Source organism: Etheostoma cragini, chromosome 4 (assembly GCF_013103735.1).
Source record: "Etheostoma cragini isolate CJK2018 chromosome 4, CSU_Ecrag_1.0, whole genome shotgun sequence".
Taxonomy (NCBI): domain Eukaryota; kingdom Metazoa; phylum Chordata; class Actinopteri; order Perciformes; family Percidae; genus Etheostoma; species Etheostoma cragini.
In genome coordinates, this window is record NC_048410.1 from 7,443,378 (window position 1) to 7,462,771 (window position 19,394).

Here is a 19,394-nt window from a genome sequence, read left to right on the forward strand (position 1 = left end):
GAGAGGAGGCCAGGGCCATCTCAGGATGTCATTAGAAGTGCTGTCTATGTCTGAAAGCCAGGTGGACTTGTCCTCTAATGAGGACTCGGCCGTCATGCAAGCAGTGACTGGGGGAGGTGTCACACTGAGGTGCCAGTGTCAGTCCGGGACGCTGATAAGCTCCTCCACTGAATAGCACTGAGATGGCATCATTAGAGGCAGAGATGGACACAGGGATGGTGGGCTTAACCAGGAAAGACAGTGAGATGGTAATGATATTTTAGTTGTAACCAACAAAGAGGTCAAATTGTTATCTTTGACTTGTTTTGGTCGGAATCTTTTTGTCCCTTGTTATACAAGTCCCAACATTTGGTCTTACAGACATGCCAGTGGCAAGATGACTTTGTAGAGCATGGTTAGGATTTATTAACGTTTGTTGACTTTTCAACAAGGGTTGGGCAATGTGTTGTCCACAGTGATCCATCATGATGGACGATGACATGAATTAATAATCAGGCTTCTTCCTCCCAGTGTGCTCTCGCTACACTGTCTGTATTGGCCTCTCTGTCTCTCTTCTCTATTGCGTTGCTTGTCCGAGTGTTGGTCACTCGGACTGTGGACGCAGGCTGCATGAGAGTGAAACTCGAACCATATGGGCACCAAACTTGCTACATCAGCTATATCCTCTACCATTATTAATTAAAGGATGTCTGTCATCTTATCAATCGGGAAGTTCTTTCGCCGATTCCATAGACTGTAAAAATAAGTGTGTTTGTAATTGTAGCTCTCGCTCTCGCGCACACACTCTATTCCTCTCTCTGTCTTTCTCCTTTTGGCTACGTGCTGTCCAGAGGCAATTCACTATTACAACTATCAAATTTGATGATTTTGGGAAATAAAGTGACAGCCTGTGTCCACCTACAATTGCACTCGCAAAATCAATCTGTTCCTGTTAATAAATCAGAATTGTGCATTATTGAGCAGACAATGAATGCCATCACCGCCTCCGCTGACACGCACCCCGCCGTCTGTCAGGACATGATGATGGTTGTCAGCCATTGGCGATGGACGATGATATCACCATTCTATTTTCTACCTCAACTGAACAAAGAAAATGTGTTTTGCTTGAATAATTCCAAAGCCATTAAAAGTCAGGGTTCAAAGTACATGAAAAACCAAAGGTTTTGTTTTCATATCTTTCTTTTTGGTTCACCTGCCATCATTGCATGAATGGAGTAACATTTTCTGTCTGACATTTTTGTATTCTGGCAGAATTGGAAGTAGTAAATGTGTGTGGAAAGCTAAACTAGTCCAAGATGATACCAGCATTACAGCTGTAGTTAAATAAAATCATCACACAAGGAGTCTAAACATTAAATACAACCTTTACAACCATTTACTGGCCCTGCCTGTGCCAAAGTGTACTTAAAACATAATGTGATGGCACGGCTATTGAACGGAACATATAGAAGCAAGTGTTGGCCTAACATGCCCTTTTTATACACACGGTGGAAAAACAGCATGAACATATTCATTGTGTAATTAGTAAAGCTAATCCGATAGTTGCCCTGTTTAAGTCTATAGTAGGTTACGAGTTCATTGTTTGTTCCCTATATCAGTGAGCCATGGATGTAACACAGCAAAAAGCCCTATGGCAAGGTAAGTCAAAAGCTAGAGCCGCTCCAATAGCTTTATGTAGATATCAATATGCAGTTGACAACATAATTGAAGTTATTTAAAGACGTGCCATGTGCCACTAGATGAAAGCAAATGGAAGCACAGATTGTTGTCCTTTCTACTTATAGTGCTGGAATACCCCTGAATTAGATTTTAGCTGCGTGGAACCTATTCCAAGAAATCTTGGACAGAATAGTTACGTCTACATTATTTGTTTTTATGGTCTTGCAGCCTTTTTTTTTTGTAGACTAAATTTGACAGCAATCAACACTCTTCTACATCATGATCAGGGGGCTGAAATGATAAGCATAGATGCTGAAGGTTGAGAGGTCTTTTTTCCCCTTTCCTCTAGTGTTAATGGCATTCATCCACAGGAAGGCTCGGGTTATTTTGTTTAGTTCGATTGTGGCTGTGTGCGCTCATGCTTGTTTCCACCTCTTTCCCAAGAGTTTGATTAGTCGCCTCCATTTAACCGACACATTACTTTCATTACAGTACACATGCATGCTGGGAAGGGCCGTGCTGATCTTTTTCTCTCTCCATGCAGATGATAGCCACATCTTACTCTCCATGGATCGGCGCACAGCCTACATCTGTCCCTTACCAGCCAGCATCCCCCTTATGGCACATCCCTCAAAGGCTTGATTAAATATCAGACCAAAGCTAACTGCTGGCCACCCAGGGGCTCCCATGGACTGGAGGAGGGGTTGGAAGAGAATAGGCCTTTCAAAAGTGCGCAGAAAGAAAGGAGGGTGAAAGAGACACTGATTGTAAAAGTAACATCCTCTTTGCCAGCTGCTGTCACTGGCAAGCAGACTGGGAGTTGATTTGCACTCATTACTGGGAAATGAGTAAGGCCTGAGGATGATGGCCGCATTACTCCAATTGCATGTGATGTGATTTGAGATGTTGTGCAATGTTAATCTCCTCCCCCTGTGTCCCCAAGATATAGAAAATAAATGGAGATGAAAATCTTACTCTGCATCTTCACAGTGTGAGCCATATATGATACAAATGGAAGCAGAACAGGTTATGCAACCTTATAACGATAGGCATAATAAACTGAAATTGCGACACTCAGTTCCGGAAGCGGGTAGGTGTAACGTTACAAATGACCGCTATTCTGACTCGGGTGCCTGGGTCTGTTCCCCGACGGTTTAGTAAACTGCGGTTAGCGTCTTTAGCGCCTGAGTTAAGTTCTGGCTGCTAGCTGGCTGGTGGGGGACTGTGGGTGTGTCCCCGGGCCAGGGCTGTAATGATAGTGAAATGTTGCTAGCCGGCTGGGGGCTGACTGTTAAATCGATGTGTCCCAGGGGCAGTTGTCAGCTCTCATCCCAACTGAAGCCTTGCAGCGCTGGGAGTCTGAGGCAGAAGACAGGGGAGTGCTAGCTGGCTAAATTACCATTAGACTAGTCATCTACTGTATCTATATAGTTAAAGTTACTGAAGAATTTGTGGGTTAGCCCAGAGTTGTTAACCGTGGTCAAAACAATTATAGGAAAAAATAACTGAGTGTGTTGAACAGTGTCGTAATCTTACTTTGCCAACCCCCCCCCCCCCCCCCCCCCCCCCCCCCCCCCCCCCAAAAAAAAAAAGACTTGAGCTTTGTATCGAATCGTGGGTCAAAGATCGTGATACGAACCCATCCCTGGGTTTGGTTTATCGTTGCAGCCCTAACGCTTTGTATTTCACAATCACAGTAATAAAAACACACTTACACAGAAGCATATTGGACAGAATGTACAATGTATTTTGATGTGTGAGAGAACTAATCAGAATGTGATGTACATCACCTTTCATTATCGTGTCCCCTCAGTTTACTGATTAAATATTGCATCATTTTACTGTATGAACAAATTAAACTCTGACTCTCCCACAGTGCTCGCTGTTGTCTTTGCTGATTAACTTCAGATGTTCCCTTCTTTCCCCTTGCTCATCGCAGTGTCTGGGTTGAACATAAAGGCAGGACTTTTACACTGGCATGCTCTATTTCCATTCACTCCCCATTCTGCTCCACATTCATTAGGGACCAACCTTTGTCTTAATGTTAGAGGCCAGCTCATGTCTGTCATACTACCAGATAATGGCCACCCTGCTCTTTACCATGCACCATCTTCACTGTGATCTTTGAGGACATCATTATCCTCTCCATGTGATCCAACACAGATCTGTGTCTCTGTTAACCAGATAATTTGATTCTACGCAGATCTGTTTCGGTTTACAATGGTTTACCTTTTGTTATTATACAGTCTTTAAAATGCAAATGTGAATGCATTTCATCACATATCTAATGTTTGTCTCATTTAGTCTCTTCTATAAAGTTATCAGCACATTGCTCTTTCAGTGCCCATTCATAATCGCTGATATTGCTACAATATCTTGTTGTGTGCAGCATAATAAGCAGGTTTGCCGTCAATTACTAGTGCAGCAGGAATGAACACCTGCCTCTTTCTCACTCCATTACCTTCCATGGCACATTACGTGCCTATTTAATATATTTAATATATCTTTGCTTTAAAACCATATCTTGCTTTTTCCCTCATCAGTTTGTCAATACTCTTACCTTTCTCCGTATGTCCAACAATGCAATGTTCCTATTGGGCTACATTTTTCTTCCCCCACTTGTTTCTTTTTTTAAATCTTTTAAAAGCAAAAGTAATTTCCTCTGTGCCGTCCCCCTCCACTGCACATGCCCACAGGACACTCTATTTCATCTTGCTTTGAACTCTTTTTAATTTTGCACTGTAGCAGTTTTTATTAACATATTTATTCATTTATGACTCCTCTCAAAGCCCTTTGCATATGAGCACACCTTTATTCTCTCATTCTCTCTTTTTGTCTCCCCTCTCAACTCTCTACAGAGAGTGGGCCTCACTAATGCAATGTTAGTTCAATCCCGGCCACCTTGTCAGAGGCTATTTTCTCTGGCTCCTTTTCTTACTACGGCAGCAGTAGTGAGCATGGCTAGAGTTTTCAGGCTCTCTCCGCTCACCAGCTCCTGTCTAGACATTCTCCACTCTGCTCATAGTTTTTTTTTTACGTATTTAAGGGAGGAGCCTGTCTCAAACCCTCAAAGTCAAGGTGTCTTTCTAGCCATTGCACAGCGGATCATCCCCTTCCACTCTCCCTAACACCCACTTCCCACCCTGATGGCAGCCACCTGTCAATGGTTGGACTCCCCCACCTAGATAATAATAACCTAGCCAGAGACCATCTTTCATCAAGTGTCCTTGCTCCATTTGAGTAGAGGGAGATTGTGGGCATGTGGACAGCTGAGAGGCCTCCTCCTGATGTGCAAGATCTTGCAAGGTTGCATTGACAGCAAAGGGGATGCAGGGTGCTTATGTAATTGGATCAAGGTCATGTGGTGAAAGTTTCAAAACAGTTGTGCAGTTGCCAATTTCCCTTCTGACATACAGCAAAGGGCCGCAGGTCGGAGTTGAACCCAGGCCCGCCGCATTAAGGAATAAACCTCTTTATATTTATGGCCGCTCTACCAACTGAGCTATCTGGCTGCCCAGACTAAAATAAATCTAACTATTTGATTAATCATTGGGAAGTTTTGTGAAGACATTCATGACCCCGAGAAGATGCAACCTACTGACTGGCCATTCTTTGACTTTTCCGCTAGTGCCACCATGAGATTGAAATTCTTGGGTTTTGTTCAAACGTCTTAACCGATATTGGATGGATTGCCGTTAAATTTGGTAAAGATATTCAAGGGGCCCAGATGATGAATTCCATGACAAAGCATTCCTAATGATGCGATGAGTCAATGAATTTTTTCTCCAGCACCACCATGACATTCCCAGCAGCCTTAGCTGTAATAGCTCTATGTTTAGGGCAAATAAGCAAATGTTAGCATTTGCATGACTGATTCCTTTTAAAAAATATATTTTATGTCCTTTTCAATATGAGTCCAGTAATAAATACATAAATACATACATTTTTCATTTCTCCCCTTCCTCACATATCAGTAATCCATAATCATTTTACATATCACACTCGCCCCTTTTTTTACCTCTTCCACTGATTTCTTTAATCCGATGGACAGATAGGTGCGGACTTAAGGGAGCATTTATGGTGCTGAGCCTATATCTTAGGTTCTGTCTCTGTCTCTCTGTCTCTCTCTGTCTCTCATTCCCCTTCTTTTGACTCTCTCTATCCGTCTCTATCTGTATTTCAGATGCCAAGGAGATCGTGTTGAAAGCTCAGATTTTGGCTGGGGGCAGAGGCAAGGGTGTGTTTGACAGTGGCCTTAAAGGTGGAGTGCACTTAACTAAGGAGTAAGTATGCCTCGATTTACATTTCAAACTGTGAGTTACTGTAGGAGATTCAAATTATGTCTCCTGCGACAGCGACAGCGACACACAAAAGAGCTCTCTGAAGATGCTCCCTAGGCACAAAGACACAGTCGGGATTACTTGTGCTGCAAATAAACACTTTTTCTTTTTTCCAGTGTCTTCGAACAACTACTCTCTATGAAATTTTGAAAAAGTGATATTAGGGTTGGCAGAAGCGTTTTGCACCCCATACTGAGTTTTTCTCTCTCGGGTTGATAGGGTTTTGTGCCTCCACTGAGGTTTATTTTGTTCTAGCTTAGAATTACAATATGTGATGGGTATATTCCTCCAGTAAAGGCTTATTCTGAAATCTTGTGCATTTTTCAAAAAGCTAAACAACAACTTGAAGAGTTTTTCTTTGCTCACACGGAGTTTCCATGTACAAAAACAGAGAGTGTGTGTGTGTGTGTGTGTGTGTGTGTGTGTGTGTGTGTACACACATCTTAAAGGTACCTACCACTTACTGGTGCCTTAAAGGCAAACAGATGACTCATGACAATCGTCTCAGATACGTATCATAGTTACCCTACTTCAGGGTTCAGAATGGGCAGAAACTTTTTCAAAGTGAGATGTGCCTAAGTTCATCGTTCCCAGACAGTGACATGAGTGCACAGTTCACCTTTCTCTCATCTAACAAAGGATGTGTACCACCCCTGCTTCATTTTTATTCTCTAACAAAACCAGAGCACGCTTACAGAAGCAGCGCCGGTACGCAGGCTGCTTTTAAACGGAGAGTTTAAGTCAAGATATATTCACGGCAATGTGTAGATGTACCAAAGTATTTTCAAAAACTGTGCTTCGTCAGAATATGTTCCATACATGCAAAGAATATGCTAAGCCATATCTTACTTCAACTAAACAAAATTCTGGAGAGATAAATGACTACTTCCTCTGTCAGTTGACCTGCTTTTCTCTTTTTTACTAAAGACTGTTCCTTCAAAGAAGGATACTGTTTGACTTGTAACATCTCCTTTTTAGCCCTGCTAAGGTTGGTGAACTGGCCAATAAGATGCTTGGTTTCAATCTAACTACTAAGCAGACACCGAAAGATGGAGTGAAAGTGAAAACGGTAAGCAACTGCGCAGACTGAAAGAAAGATAGATATACTTTGCTGTAAGTGTTTTTTTTTCCTGACCTCATTTCAAGGCATTATGAGTCCAGTAATGCAGTTCTGTAAAATTAATGACTGTAAAGGCAGTCTGGCTCTGTTATTTGTTTTGTTTTTTCACTAGGTTTAAATAGTAGCTGTCCACTCTTGTTTACTGTGGGTACGCACTGGTTGGTGTTATGGCTCATTGCATAAATTGAACCGGGTCCACTGTGAATTTAAAGTGTTTGGTAAACAACTGTTTCTATGTGCCACTAACAAGCAGAAATATCATTTTCTCTACTCGCTTGCTGCATGCAGTACCTCCTCAAAACAGACTTTTCCAGGTGATAAAGCCTTCACTCTTTGGCTTGTGTGTGGGTCCTGCTCTCTTTCTTTGCCTTTCCCCATCTCTGTTTACCCCTGCTACCCCCCATTCCAGCTTCTGCTCCTACTCCTACGGCAGAGATTAGTTGGAATCAAGTGTGACACGAGTGTCTTGTCATTTGTCTTTTTTTTTTTTTTTAGGCAGCTGCAGACTAGGACGTTCACGAGCTTAGAATTAACTCCATGTCCAAGAATTGGAGGAAAAAGTAAACTAAAAAAGTTGAATGAGATGTGACCTCCAATTGGCCAGTTGTCTTACTAAGAATAGTCTTGCATTGCCAGACCCACTTCCACAGCGCTGCAAAGGAAGGTCTGGCTAGTCCACACAGCATTCGGGGATAGAAAAACATGCTCTGCTTCATAGGCATTTCTTTAAACCGTTTACAATCTTGATTGTCCCTACTGTGATCTGAGGAGCATTTAACCATAGTCCTCATAAATCAACCAGAGTTCATAATGCCAACACAAAGAAAGCGGAAAGGAAACGGACACCAGACCAATCCCATGGATGTATAAAAGAGAACGAGCAATTCAGTACATAAATTGTTGATATAGACTACACCAAGAACATCCTCTTTTGCTTGTGGCACTGAAATCAGACCTGGCAAGAGCAGCCATTGACTGACCTGTAGGATCAAGTACAGGAACAGTTTAGTCACAACCTGGTCTGTCAGATGACAGCCAGAGCTTAGCTGTCAACCTGCCAGTAAAGCTTGCATCAATGTTAAACCTGTAATGCACCACATAGCAGAGAACCACACAGGAAAAGGGGACAACACTTCAGCATCGACCTAGATTTGCTGTCATGGCGCTGATAGAGGGATGAGGAGAGAAGATAAGGGAAGATGAGATGGGGTGTAAAAGATGGTTGTAGATGAAGACTGTAGGAGTCTAAAACAGGGGATTAAGGGGTCAAAGGAAATAAGATAGTTGGAATAGAATATTTTTAAATTGGGTGAAGAATCAGTCTACAAGTCAAACAACAGGGAATGCAATAGGACATTTGAGTGACTGGAGAAGACAACATTTGGACAAGGAGATAGGGGCGCTGTCTGTGAACATGGAGTGTGGAGAAGGCTATCCATCCTCATTTGCTGGGCGACAGGGTGGAAGCAGAACATAAGGGCTGTGCATGTTCAAACAAGACAACAATCCCAAAACCTTCAGCCCGTTAACCACCACACAACTGATCATTTCAGGGTTCTCTTTTCCAAATGAGCCTCTTGCTTGCTTCCTCTTTCTGCTTTTCAGCTGGACACTGACCCTTAGGTCCCTCTCTATTTGCCTCTGTTCCTCTCATTCACAGCATATGAGAACTTGTCAGAGCCATGCTTCATAAATTCTGCTAATTTATGGATGCCGCTTACTTGACATTATTATTCACTGTGATCAATCTGTAGAGTATGTACCCTTTTATGTGATCATGAAGTCAAGCTAGTATTCCTCCATCAGCCCCTCTTTCCCCTACTGTGCCTTATTCAGGTGATGGTTGCTGAGGCCCTGGACATTACTAGAGAGACCTACTTTGCCATCCTGATGGACCGGGCCTGTAATGGTCCTGTCATGGTAGGCAGCCCGCAGGGAGGTATGGATATCGAGGAGGTAGCCGCCAGCTCCCCAGAACTCATCTTTAAGGTATATGATTTGTGGTTCATAGTCATCACTACAATATCAAATTAAAATAATAATAAAAATCTGCCTCAAAAACGATAAAACTCTTTAAAAAAAATAGAAGTGCCAAACCGTGCCATTTTTGCTCAAAGATCTTATTCTTTAATCAAATCCTTAATGCCGGGGCTGGATTGCACAGTGGGCCTTACAGATGGAAGCTGTGCTCAGTTCGTTTTTTCTGCTAATTCAATTAAACTTATTGTCCTGCATGCACACTGCAGCAGCTGAACATGTTTCAGACATACAGAATAACACTGAAGCTTAACATTAACAAATACACAGCCTTCTGTGTTTTATTTTGCTGTTAATTCCATTCCATTTACAGAACTTAATCCACTGTAGTCACTTGGCTACTTGACAACAGGTCCTTGTCATTGTTAACAGATGTACAATTTAAGCATTACAGATGGAGTTTGCCTCCATTTTCTATGTTTGTATATCTCCATTTTGTATTGCCTACAGATGTTAGAGCATTGTTGTTGTAAAGATCCAGCTGGGATTCATGTCAGTCATTAATTCCCCCGAAGACAGCTGTGCTGTTACTAGATGAATCCTAGCCCTTCACACATCCCATTCAAACCTATATGGTCCAGAACTGGTTTATACAGAATTGTTTTATGCCAGCTTTCAACAGCTGTAGTTTATTTTATATTAACACTGTGAACCCTGAAGTCCGTCCTCCATTATTATACCTTTTTAAGAAAAGTTGATCAGAGTGCTTCTCTCTATCTGAAAGTCAAAGATATGAGGTTCTGGTGATCATAAAGCTATTGTTTCACCTTGCCACTACTTAATTATCATGTTAAGGTTTAATACTGTATGAACATCCACTTTGTGTCAAATTATAGCCCAGCGTTTGAGCCTCTCTCACTCCCTTTCTCCATGTTTCCCTACCTTTTTCTCTCACTTTTTACTGCAAAACTTATAGGAGGTCATAGATATACTTGAAGGTGTACGAGACGACCAGGCACTGTGCATGGCAGCTAATTTGGGTTTCAAAGGACCTCTGCAGAGACAGGTAATGGGCGCACGGAATGCTTTATGACACAATGCAAAGAAGAGGCAGGAAAATCTACAGTGCAGACACATACACACATGCAAAGACAAGTGTATTCTCATTGTCAAGCAGACCAAGCTTTGGTTATTATTAGTTTTCTGTTTTCTGCAAAGTTGTGAAGTGTCATTACACTAGACTCACTTGCCAGGTGGTCTATTGTCATATTTCTGGCAGTGACACACAGCGCTTTGCCAGGCTGAGGGCGCTGACATCACTAATGGTACCATTATTTCATAAAACATGCCTCGATGCCTTGATTTTATGCCTAAATCATGCAATTAGAGGCATACTCATCTCAATGGGCAGTCTATAATTTTGAGTACAGTGACCTCAAGTGTTACAAATCTTGCTCAGGCAGCATTAGCTAGTAAAATGAGGCCAACGAAGAACGGTACAGAAACATTCCAAGTTCACTTTCAGAATGAGTAGGTGTGCTTAGATATAGAGTTAATTTCAAAGCCATTTGTCACTTGGCTTCAGATCACTAATGTTTTATTTTCCACAGGCACTGTGGCATGATGAATCACATTAGCCCAGAATCTTAGCACATGGGAAATGTATAAATCAGGCAAGTGAATCTGCATCTGAGAAGCAAACTGAGAGTCAAGGATGTGTTGACCTTTATTCGCATTGAATTGTATGCAATCCTTTATGGCAGGATACGGAATAGGCATTGATTTAAAAAAAAGGCAAGGAGATAAAGAGAAAGTGATAGGTTAAGTTTCTGCATTGTCAGTATGCTTTTCCTTGGTTGCTAAGAGTCAGCTACCAGACTGTTTAATTCCAGAGGTAATTACAGCTACAACAGTTGCAGTAATGGAGAGATACATTGTAAGGCTTTTAAAATGGGGATTTGACCGTGATGCTTTAATTGCTGTTCTATGTTGCTATACTCACTGACTGTGTTCTTCTTTTGCCGTAGAATACCAATTGTAAATACCAATGAAAAAGGCTACATCCAGGTGGAATCTACTGAAAAATGCATTATGATGTTTTTTTATATATATATATATAATATATATATATATATATCATTAGTATGTGCTGTGATGTATGTTTTATTTGCCAGTTCTCACACCTTTTGAAAAAAGAGAAGAGAAACATTAAACCTTCCAGCACAGAGACATAGATATTCATGCAAACATTCTCAGGCAGTGTGATGTTGAAGGTGATTTGCCACGTTCATGTAGCCTGTGTGGAAGGCTGAGCGGCCTTGGCGGGGCCGGCTGCTCAGAGCCGAGCCATCAGGTAATTACTGTCCTATGTGGATCTCACAGGCAGCAGATCAGATTAAGAGGCTCTATGATCTGTTCCTGAAAGTCGACGCCACTCAAGTAGAAGTCAATCCTCTTGGAGAAACCCCCGAAGGACAAGGTACCTTTTTATATTGTGGAGTGTGTGCATGCGTGTGTGTTATTCCTTGTCATCAACTGTTCCAAAAAGCATTTGCAATATTTCAACACTTTAAATTGCGTTCATTTTTGCACGAACATGCAGCCACCTATTAATCACTGCCTGTGGGATGCAGGCACACTATCTCCTGGGGTCTGAATGCATTTAAGAATGGGAAGTGTACTGTAATTGCAGCACATTGACGTCAGTTTCTTGTTGACAGGACTTTGTCTAGATCAAAAACCAAGTGATTTACATATTCATAGCATGTTGATGTTTGTTGAAGAGTTTGTTGCTGATGATTAACTAAAGGCGTTCAAGTATTGGAATCATTTACTTTATGGTTTTCTAAGAGTAACCACTCAAAGATACATCTAAAAACAAAACAAAAAAATAATAATGTGATAAACTGAATGCTTAAATTCATTTTCCTGTACATCAGGACTTTTAAAGTCATTGAAATTGCTTAAATTTGAATTAGTTTACATTTCTGTGTCATTGTTTTTCAGCAGCAATCCCCCCCCCAAAAAACTAAAAACAAGAAAACTATTCAACCGATGTGCTGAGTGCTACTTATTTGCTACACACCACTGTTGGAAAATGAGCTTTTTCAGATAAAAACCCAACTGCCTTTGTATCTTAGAATAAAAGTAAATCCAAACACTACCCTGTTGAAAAATCAATAATTGTTAGATGCATTCCACTATTCACTTACCTTTTGTGTCTTAAAGGAATTATCTATTCTAGTTTTAAATCTACCTAATTCTGATAATTAACAATAAGCTGGACCAAAAAAGCTTAAGTAACACTAACCTGAGAAAAATGGATTGTCTTTAATAGAAAGAAAACAAAAGGTTAAGACATTTCCATCCTCAACTCCCTGTCTGTATAGTTGCACAGGCGAGCCTGATATATGTTCAGTCTATTGAATTAACTTTAAGTTATCAGATGCAGGATACATTCATTGCGCAGTCTAGAAATAAATGTCCCTTTCTTTGACTAGAAATTGTCACAGTGAGGCTGTAGTAGGACCTTCAGCTCATCATTGTTATGCTGTAAAGGCTGTGTAAAAGTGGCATTAATGAAAGATTAATGGAGGTCTAAATAGGCAGTTGGCCTTTTCTTAACAAGTGACTCTCTCTATGTTGTACCACATTAAAAAGCAATTCTAGAATTGTCACTTGTCAATTTAAACCTTCCCACTTGAGTTGTCCAAAACAGGTTTTAAATGTTTAGTAGAATTTTATGTACAAGTTCCATTGCCTGCTTTTTAAATTGTCTCCAAGAACAGCTGAAAGCTCATCCTTGTTTTTTTCTTTAGTTAGTTGTTAGTTTTTCTTACTGACCAGGCTTCATTTTTTTATTTAGACCATCTTTCAACATAGGTACAGTATGGGTCTGGCTTCAATCCATGGGCTCAAAGCCTGCCCGAGTGCAGTTTCTATGGTCTTTGCATGTGTTACTCCCTTTCCATGTCTTAAGTGTTCCCTAATAGAAGAAAACACTTGAATTATTAAAGACTAACTAACTAAGAAATGTCTATTTCAGTCCCTAGTTGTCACTTAACACAATACATTGCACAACATGACACAGTTGGAGGCTAGCAGGTAAACATTTCATGTGCTCAAAATTCAGATGAGAAAGACATTATACATAGTTGGAAAACATTCTAGCTGTTGTGATGTTGCTTTCGTTGAACTTGTACTGAACTCTGTTTTTCTCCTTGAGAAATAAGGGTGTTTGTATTGTCTGTGGCGCCAAACACCGACTGACTGGGATGTGTCATATAGAGATGTAATACAATACGTTAAAGATGCATCACTTCTTTGATGTCATTTAGTCTACTCAATATCAGATTCTTGTTCAAAGTATGCTTTATCAAAGATTGACAAGAAAGGTTTGTTGTTTCATGTATTCTTATGAAAATTAATAAATAAAATGACTCCTAACGGTGAATTTTCGCAGAGAAGTATGAATTTCCCTTTCTAGCAGCAGGAAGCAGCATTGGCTGTGATTGAAGCAGGCTTTGCAGACAAGCTTCACATTATAATCAACTCATTCTTTCGATTCCATTTGTTCACAAGTCACAAGGGAGCGCTTCTATTTTTCGGCAGGCATTAAACAAAAGGAAAATTTATCAAGGGTGGAATTTTTTTTGTTTTTGTCTCATTTGGTAATAGTTGAATTTATTTTGTATATAGACTCCAATAATGAATATGTCAAAACAAAAACAAAAGGAATTGTGTAGGAGGAATGCAACTTTACCAGGAGGACACAGAATGTCTACTTCCCAGTCCCAGGAGAAGCTGTGCCTGCTGCATGGATCGTTTGTCTATGTATGCGTTTTGTCTCCATTTGTCTTTGTGTGTACTAAAGCCAATTTCCATTTTTCCATATGTGGTGCCTTTTCTCACTATTACAGTTTGATGATCTAGCCATCTGTTTACCTGCTATGTGCTATTCATTAGGAAAAAAATGATAGACATAAATAGAAATAAAGTACTGTAATAATTATAATTTAAATGGCTGAAAGTTTACAGATTAACTAATGTCTAGAACAGAAATTTAAAAACTGATTGCAACTTGCTAAAAACTATCTGGAATTAAATGTCTTTGAATTTAAAGTCAGACATTTTGTACACTAATCTGTTTCACTAATTCTTGTTTGCTAAAGTTTGATAAAACAAGATTGATATTACTCTCATATCTCTTTGGTAAATCTGAGGGTAGCACCAGCAGCATACTGTAGGTTTTAGCTGAGTTTAGCACAAAGACTGGAAATGGTGGAAACGGTTGCAATTTTATTTAGGGTTATGTAACCTCCTAGCAATGTCAAGACTAGTCTCACTGACCCTCACTAAAATGTGATGGTTTTGTCATACATACATATATTTTTTTTATCGGACGTGATTTTGCCTGCTATTTTTCAGGTGACTTAATTAATGCGTGGAGTCTTTGAAATGCACGCTCTTTGAAGTGTAAGGGAAATGTCCATTTACAATAATGGTCTATCCCTCAGAGGCAGTGTCAAAAACTAGTGAGCCAACCTGTGAAATAATTAAGACCAGTATGCCAAGGGGACACCCCTGAGTTAATTAATTTCAGGTTTTGGAAATTATATTTAGTTGTTTTTTTATGTCTCAAGTCCTTCTTCTCTTCCCTTTTCCCTTGCCTGCCATCTCCCTTTTTCCCCTCCTCTCACTCTCCTCATTGCCATCTTCATTCCTAATTCTATCTTTGTTATCCCCTCATTCCTTCAGTGGTCTGCTTTGATGCTAAGATCAACTTTGACGACAATGCCGAGTTCCGTCAGAAAGCTGTGTTTGCCATGGACGACATGACTGAGAGTGACCCTACAGAGACGGAGGCAGCCAAGTGGGACCTCAAATATATCGGACTGGACGGAAATATCGCCTGCTTTGGTATGGAAACAAAACCACGTAGCAGAACTCATTCCTGCACACATGCCAACCATTAAATGATTTCTCCCATAATCAAACCCCTCCTGGAACAAGGCTTTAATGCATCTGTTAAGTCACATAAGTGAAAAGCTCGGACACAGTTAAAAACTTAGTCAAAGTAAAGGCAGCCTGGGCTCTTCTCCAGTCCACATTACAAGCAGCTTTCTGAGGACTCCAGAAGGAATGCTGCCGTAACCAATGCGTTCTAATTAGCTATAATCCGCCAGAAAGTCTCCAGTGAGCCAGATTGTTAGCATTCTCATTAAAGCCCCCCTCTCTTGTCATAAATCAAAGCTTTTACAGTGTACAGCAGCACTAACAGGTGCTCTTGCGTCGTGCCCCGTAGCATCATAAACACATTAGATGTCTGTTAGCGCTTCACCCCCCCCCCCCCCCCCCCCCCACACACACACACACACACACAAACACACACACACACATATATGCATTCTGCATCCCCAACTCCCAGCCTCTCTTAAAGTAACAACAGCTTTTAAGGCCCTGCAGCTTCCTTGAGAGCTCTGTAAGCCACCAAAGTGACAGCTGTTAACGCAAATTTCCCTTTTATTGAGACCTCGGTTGGGGAGCTTGCCAGGACACAAGTTCAGCTTGACTAAACCAAATGAGGTAAGACATTTTTGTGAAATTGGCTCCCGCACAACTGCTGGCAGTTGGCTAAATGATGACACTGGCCGCAAAACAGCATAGCAGAAACCTCTCTTTTTTTTTCGAAGTCGGTAGTCAAATCAAAATTAAAAATTTGCTTACTGTTGCTCGACTTGAGGCATTACAAATTTCTGATTTGAAGATTTCCTACAGATTCTCAAGTTTTTAAGTGTGGCATTTCTTTCAGCAGTTTGCTTTGGTTAATAATTTACTGCTGGATTCCTTTGTGGGTGTTTGTACAGTATACGTCATCTTTCCTTTAGCATTGGCCATTTTATTTTAAGTGATGCATGGCTGTTGGGGTCAAATTTTCCTCCTTTGTCTGCACTGAATGTAACTTTATTACACTTAAAGGTGCAATATGTAATTCTGACAGCCAGTGTATAAAGTAGTTACTGCAGTACAAATTTAAAATACTGAAGAGAGTTGTCTCCCCCTCCTCCCCAGACTCAAAGTATACAGAGGCTGCCACTCTGAGAATCCAGTATCTACAAATATGTTGCTAGACGCTTGTCTCACATTAATTCACAGCACAGCGCAGTAGTTTACATTAGATGCTGCCTATGTTGACTGTCATAAAAGCCCGTGCTCATGGGGAGTTCTGTGCCCAACTGACGGACTCACTTTTTTGGTAGGAACCGCTAAAAACTCAACAACCTTGCCGTCCTCTCCACCCGACAGACAGACACACTTCCTTGGCTTAGAATTACAGTAGGAACAACTAAAAATACTACTAACGTCAACTACCTTGCCATCCTCTCCACACTATTTAACACACTTTATTGGCACCAATCGCTGAACTGCAAACTCACGGTGCTCCCTTTCCGATTAACAGCCTCCTTTCTTGGCTTAAAATAACGTATCGTTGTTAGCCAATTCTGCATCCTTTTGGGCTCTAGCTGTCTCCATCTATCAAATACATCTCCAATATTTGTCAATCAACTAATAAAATGGGTACACCTGACACCATAAATTGTGAAATTGCACCTTCCGTTTGGCTAAATATATCTCAGCTATTTTTGTTTTCCTCTATATTTCAGTATTCATTTTTGCATATTAATTGAACTGACACAGTAAACCCTTCACAGTGAATGGAGCCGGTTTGGCCATGGCCACATGTGACATCATTGACCTGCATGGAGGAAAGCCGGCTAACTTTCTGGACCTGGGGGGAGGAGTCAAAGAGAGACAAGTGTACGAGGCTTTTAAGCTGCTGACAGCTGACCCTAAGGTAGGAACAACATGTTAAAAAAACTGATTGTGTGCTCTCTTTCTCGCTTGATTGTAACAATTTAGTACATGAGCCACATTGCTCCCTTATTAAAAAATACATCTTCAAAGAAAAATTCAATACAAAATGAAGAAACACCTGTCTTTTATGTTGCAGTTATGGATCTTGTCATTACACATTTATAAAGCCCTATCTGTCTTGTTAGCGCTTGTCACTAAGACAACAGCGCTCATTAGACAAGGGACCTTAGACTTAGACTTCTCTTTATTAATCCTTTTGGGATGACTCCGCAAGGAAATTGAAACCATGCCAGACCTTGGTATCGGCGTTTCTCCGAGGGAACGTGTGTTTATAAGCCATCATATTCAGTTGCAGTAGCATGATGATACATTGCTGCTCTGTATTGCAATGGAAGTCATAACGACTTGTTATCGCATGTACATCCACACACACTTGTACATATGCATATTCACACACAGCACAGACACATATGCAACTCTAAACGAATGCTAATTTAACTCAATGCATGCCTCTGAAAGTCCTGCTGCTCAGGATGAGTGGCAGCTCGGGGTGTTTTACAAGTGATTCAGCTCTATGTTCAGAAAGCTAATAACTCCAAACTAAACAATATAAGCTTTGTAACAATACTGCAGTGCAGATTGTGTGTTGACAGTCACACTGCTAATTCCCCCGCTGCTGTCACTCCCACATCCCTTGACTGATCTCCGGTTGCCTCTGTGTTAGCATCTCTGGCGAGGTGTGGTTGAAATACAGAGTGGCATTTAATACCAATTTAGTGTTCTGACCCCTGTCTTTCTGTCTTTATTTACACATGCTTATTTGACTTTTAAAGAAATTCAAAAATTTGTTTCACACTCATATCTACACACCTGGGAGTTATCATATTCAACCATAGTTTTACAGTACAAGTTACTAATCTATAATTCTACTGGGAAGTGGCATCTCACAAGTCTCACACTTTCCCTTGATTTTACACGTTTACGTTTCTAACCGTGCTAGAATAATGCTAGCTTTTTTTAATTCAAACATTCAGAAACCATGGAGAAGCTGTTTATACAGATATATTGAATGTAATACTGTCTGCTCTTAAAATACATATTTACTCAATAGTTGAAAAACTCAATTTCATCTAAACCTAATACTCAGTTGGAGGTTTTTTCATTTGACTCAGTGTTACTGGTGCAAGTATGGAAATTGTAGCGTTTTTAAAGGGTTCTGCCTCCTATTTATGGCACAGCAGTGAACAGACCAGTTTTCACAACTTTTTATAGATGAATGTTAAAAACCTACCTACCTTAACACCCCCTGCAAGTGATATATTGCCTCACTCGGATAGCCACTGAGTGTAGATTCTACTCTGTCTCAAGTAAATACAACTCCATGGTCTGTAGGGGGCAATAAAAAAGAATATGGTGGATACAAAAATGATTGTGATCAAAAGTGGAGAGAAAGGGAGAAGAGAAAACGTGTCACTCTCATCTAGTAGGGGGCCATCTGTATTAGAATATTGAAGACTTTTAAAAGGTGGCATTCTGAAGAGGCCAAGAAAAACCTGGTTTCAAAGTCTGAATTCATTAAACTCACCCCAAAAACACTCTGCATGGACGTGAGGATCCTCCACCTCCCCTCTCCTGTTCCTCCTTCTTTCTGTCTTGGGCTGATTCCCTAGATCCAGATGGGGGTGTAAGCCCACTGTCTGTCCCTCCTGCTGCTGTGTATGAAAATAGAGACAGGGAGCTCCTCCCTAACAGGGAGAAAAAAAGTAGAATAGGATTGACATTAAACTAGGTTGGAAGCACCATTAGCATTTCAACCAGGGGAGCTGAGAAACCTGCTCTGATCTGTGGAGGGAATGTTAATCATTTCACAATAAGAGTGAGAGAGGGGGCTGCTCATTTGCATTTAGTTTTTTTTTTGCTTCTTTTTTCATGTTACTACTCCCAAATTCAAAACTATGAGCAGAATTTGAAATTAAAATAATTTCACAGGATAGGTGAATATGATAAGGCAAAATAACTGATTTCAGGTATCATAAGTTAAGAGCATTGTTCTGCTTATTTTCCTTAAATATCAAGGCAAACATCAAGGCAAATCAACCCTTAGTTGACAATGTAAATGTTGTCAGACGGACCACTTCTATTTCACATCATTATTGTTTAACCTATTTTAAAACATTCCTTCTTTCAGCTTAAAGTTTGGACAGCATATATTATGATGATGCTTATTGCTATTGGTACTGCCTAAAATGAGTTAGATAGCAGCTCTAGGGAATAGCATTAATTTTCTGCTTCATTCAGAAGTATATGTTATGTATTGTGCCTTTGGAGTTTTGGAAAGATTAGAATGGTTAATATGCTGTGGACAAGACAGAAGTGCATTAAGCATCTAGGCAGGTAGTATAGCAGGAAATATCCCACTGTCA

At 40.6% G+C, this 19,394-nt stretch overlaps 1 protein-coding gene across 1 annotated transcript in view; it reads left to right on the forward strand.

Moving 5' to 3' along the window:
* The window catches only part of suclg2 (succinate-CoA ligase GDP-forming subunit beta), a 100,297-nt gene that overhangs the window by 38,102 nt on the left and 42,801 nt on the right, over positions 1 to 19,394 (forward strand). The window contains exons 3-9 of the mRNA XM_034869532.1: positions 5,843 to 5,942; positions 6,978 to 7,068; positions 8,956 to 9,108; positions 10,073 to 10,162; positions 11,479 to 11,575; positions 14,854 to 15,015; positions 16,809 to 16,951. Of these exons, the coding sequence (XP_034725423.1) occupies positions 5,843 to 5,942; positions 6,978 to 7,068; positions 8,956 to 9,108; positions 10,073 to 10,162; positions 11,479 to 11,575; positions 14,854 to 15,015; positions 16,809 to 16,951 (836 nt within the window). The remainder of the gene's footprint in view (positions 1 to 5,842; positions 5,943 to 6,977; positions 7,069 to 8,955; positions 9,109 to 10,072; positions 10,163 to 11,478; positions 11,576 to 14,853; positions 15,016 to 16,808; positions 16,952 to 19,394) is intronic.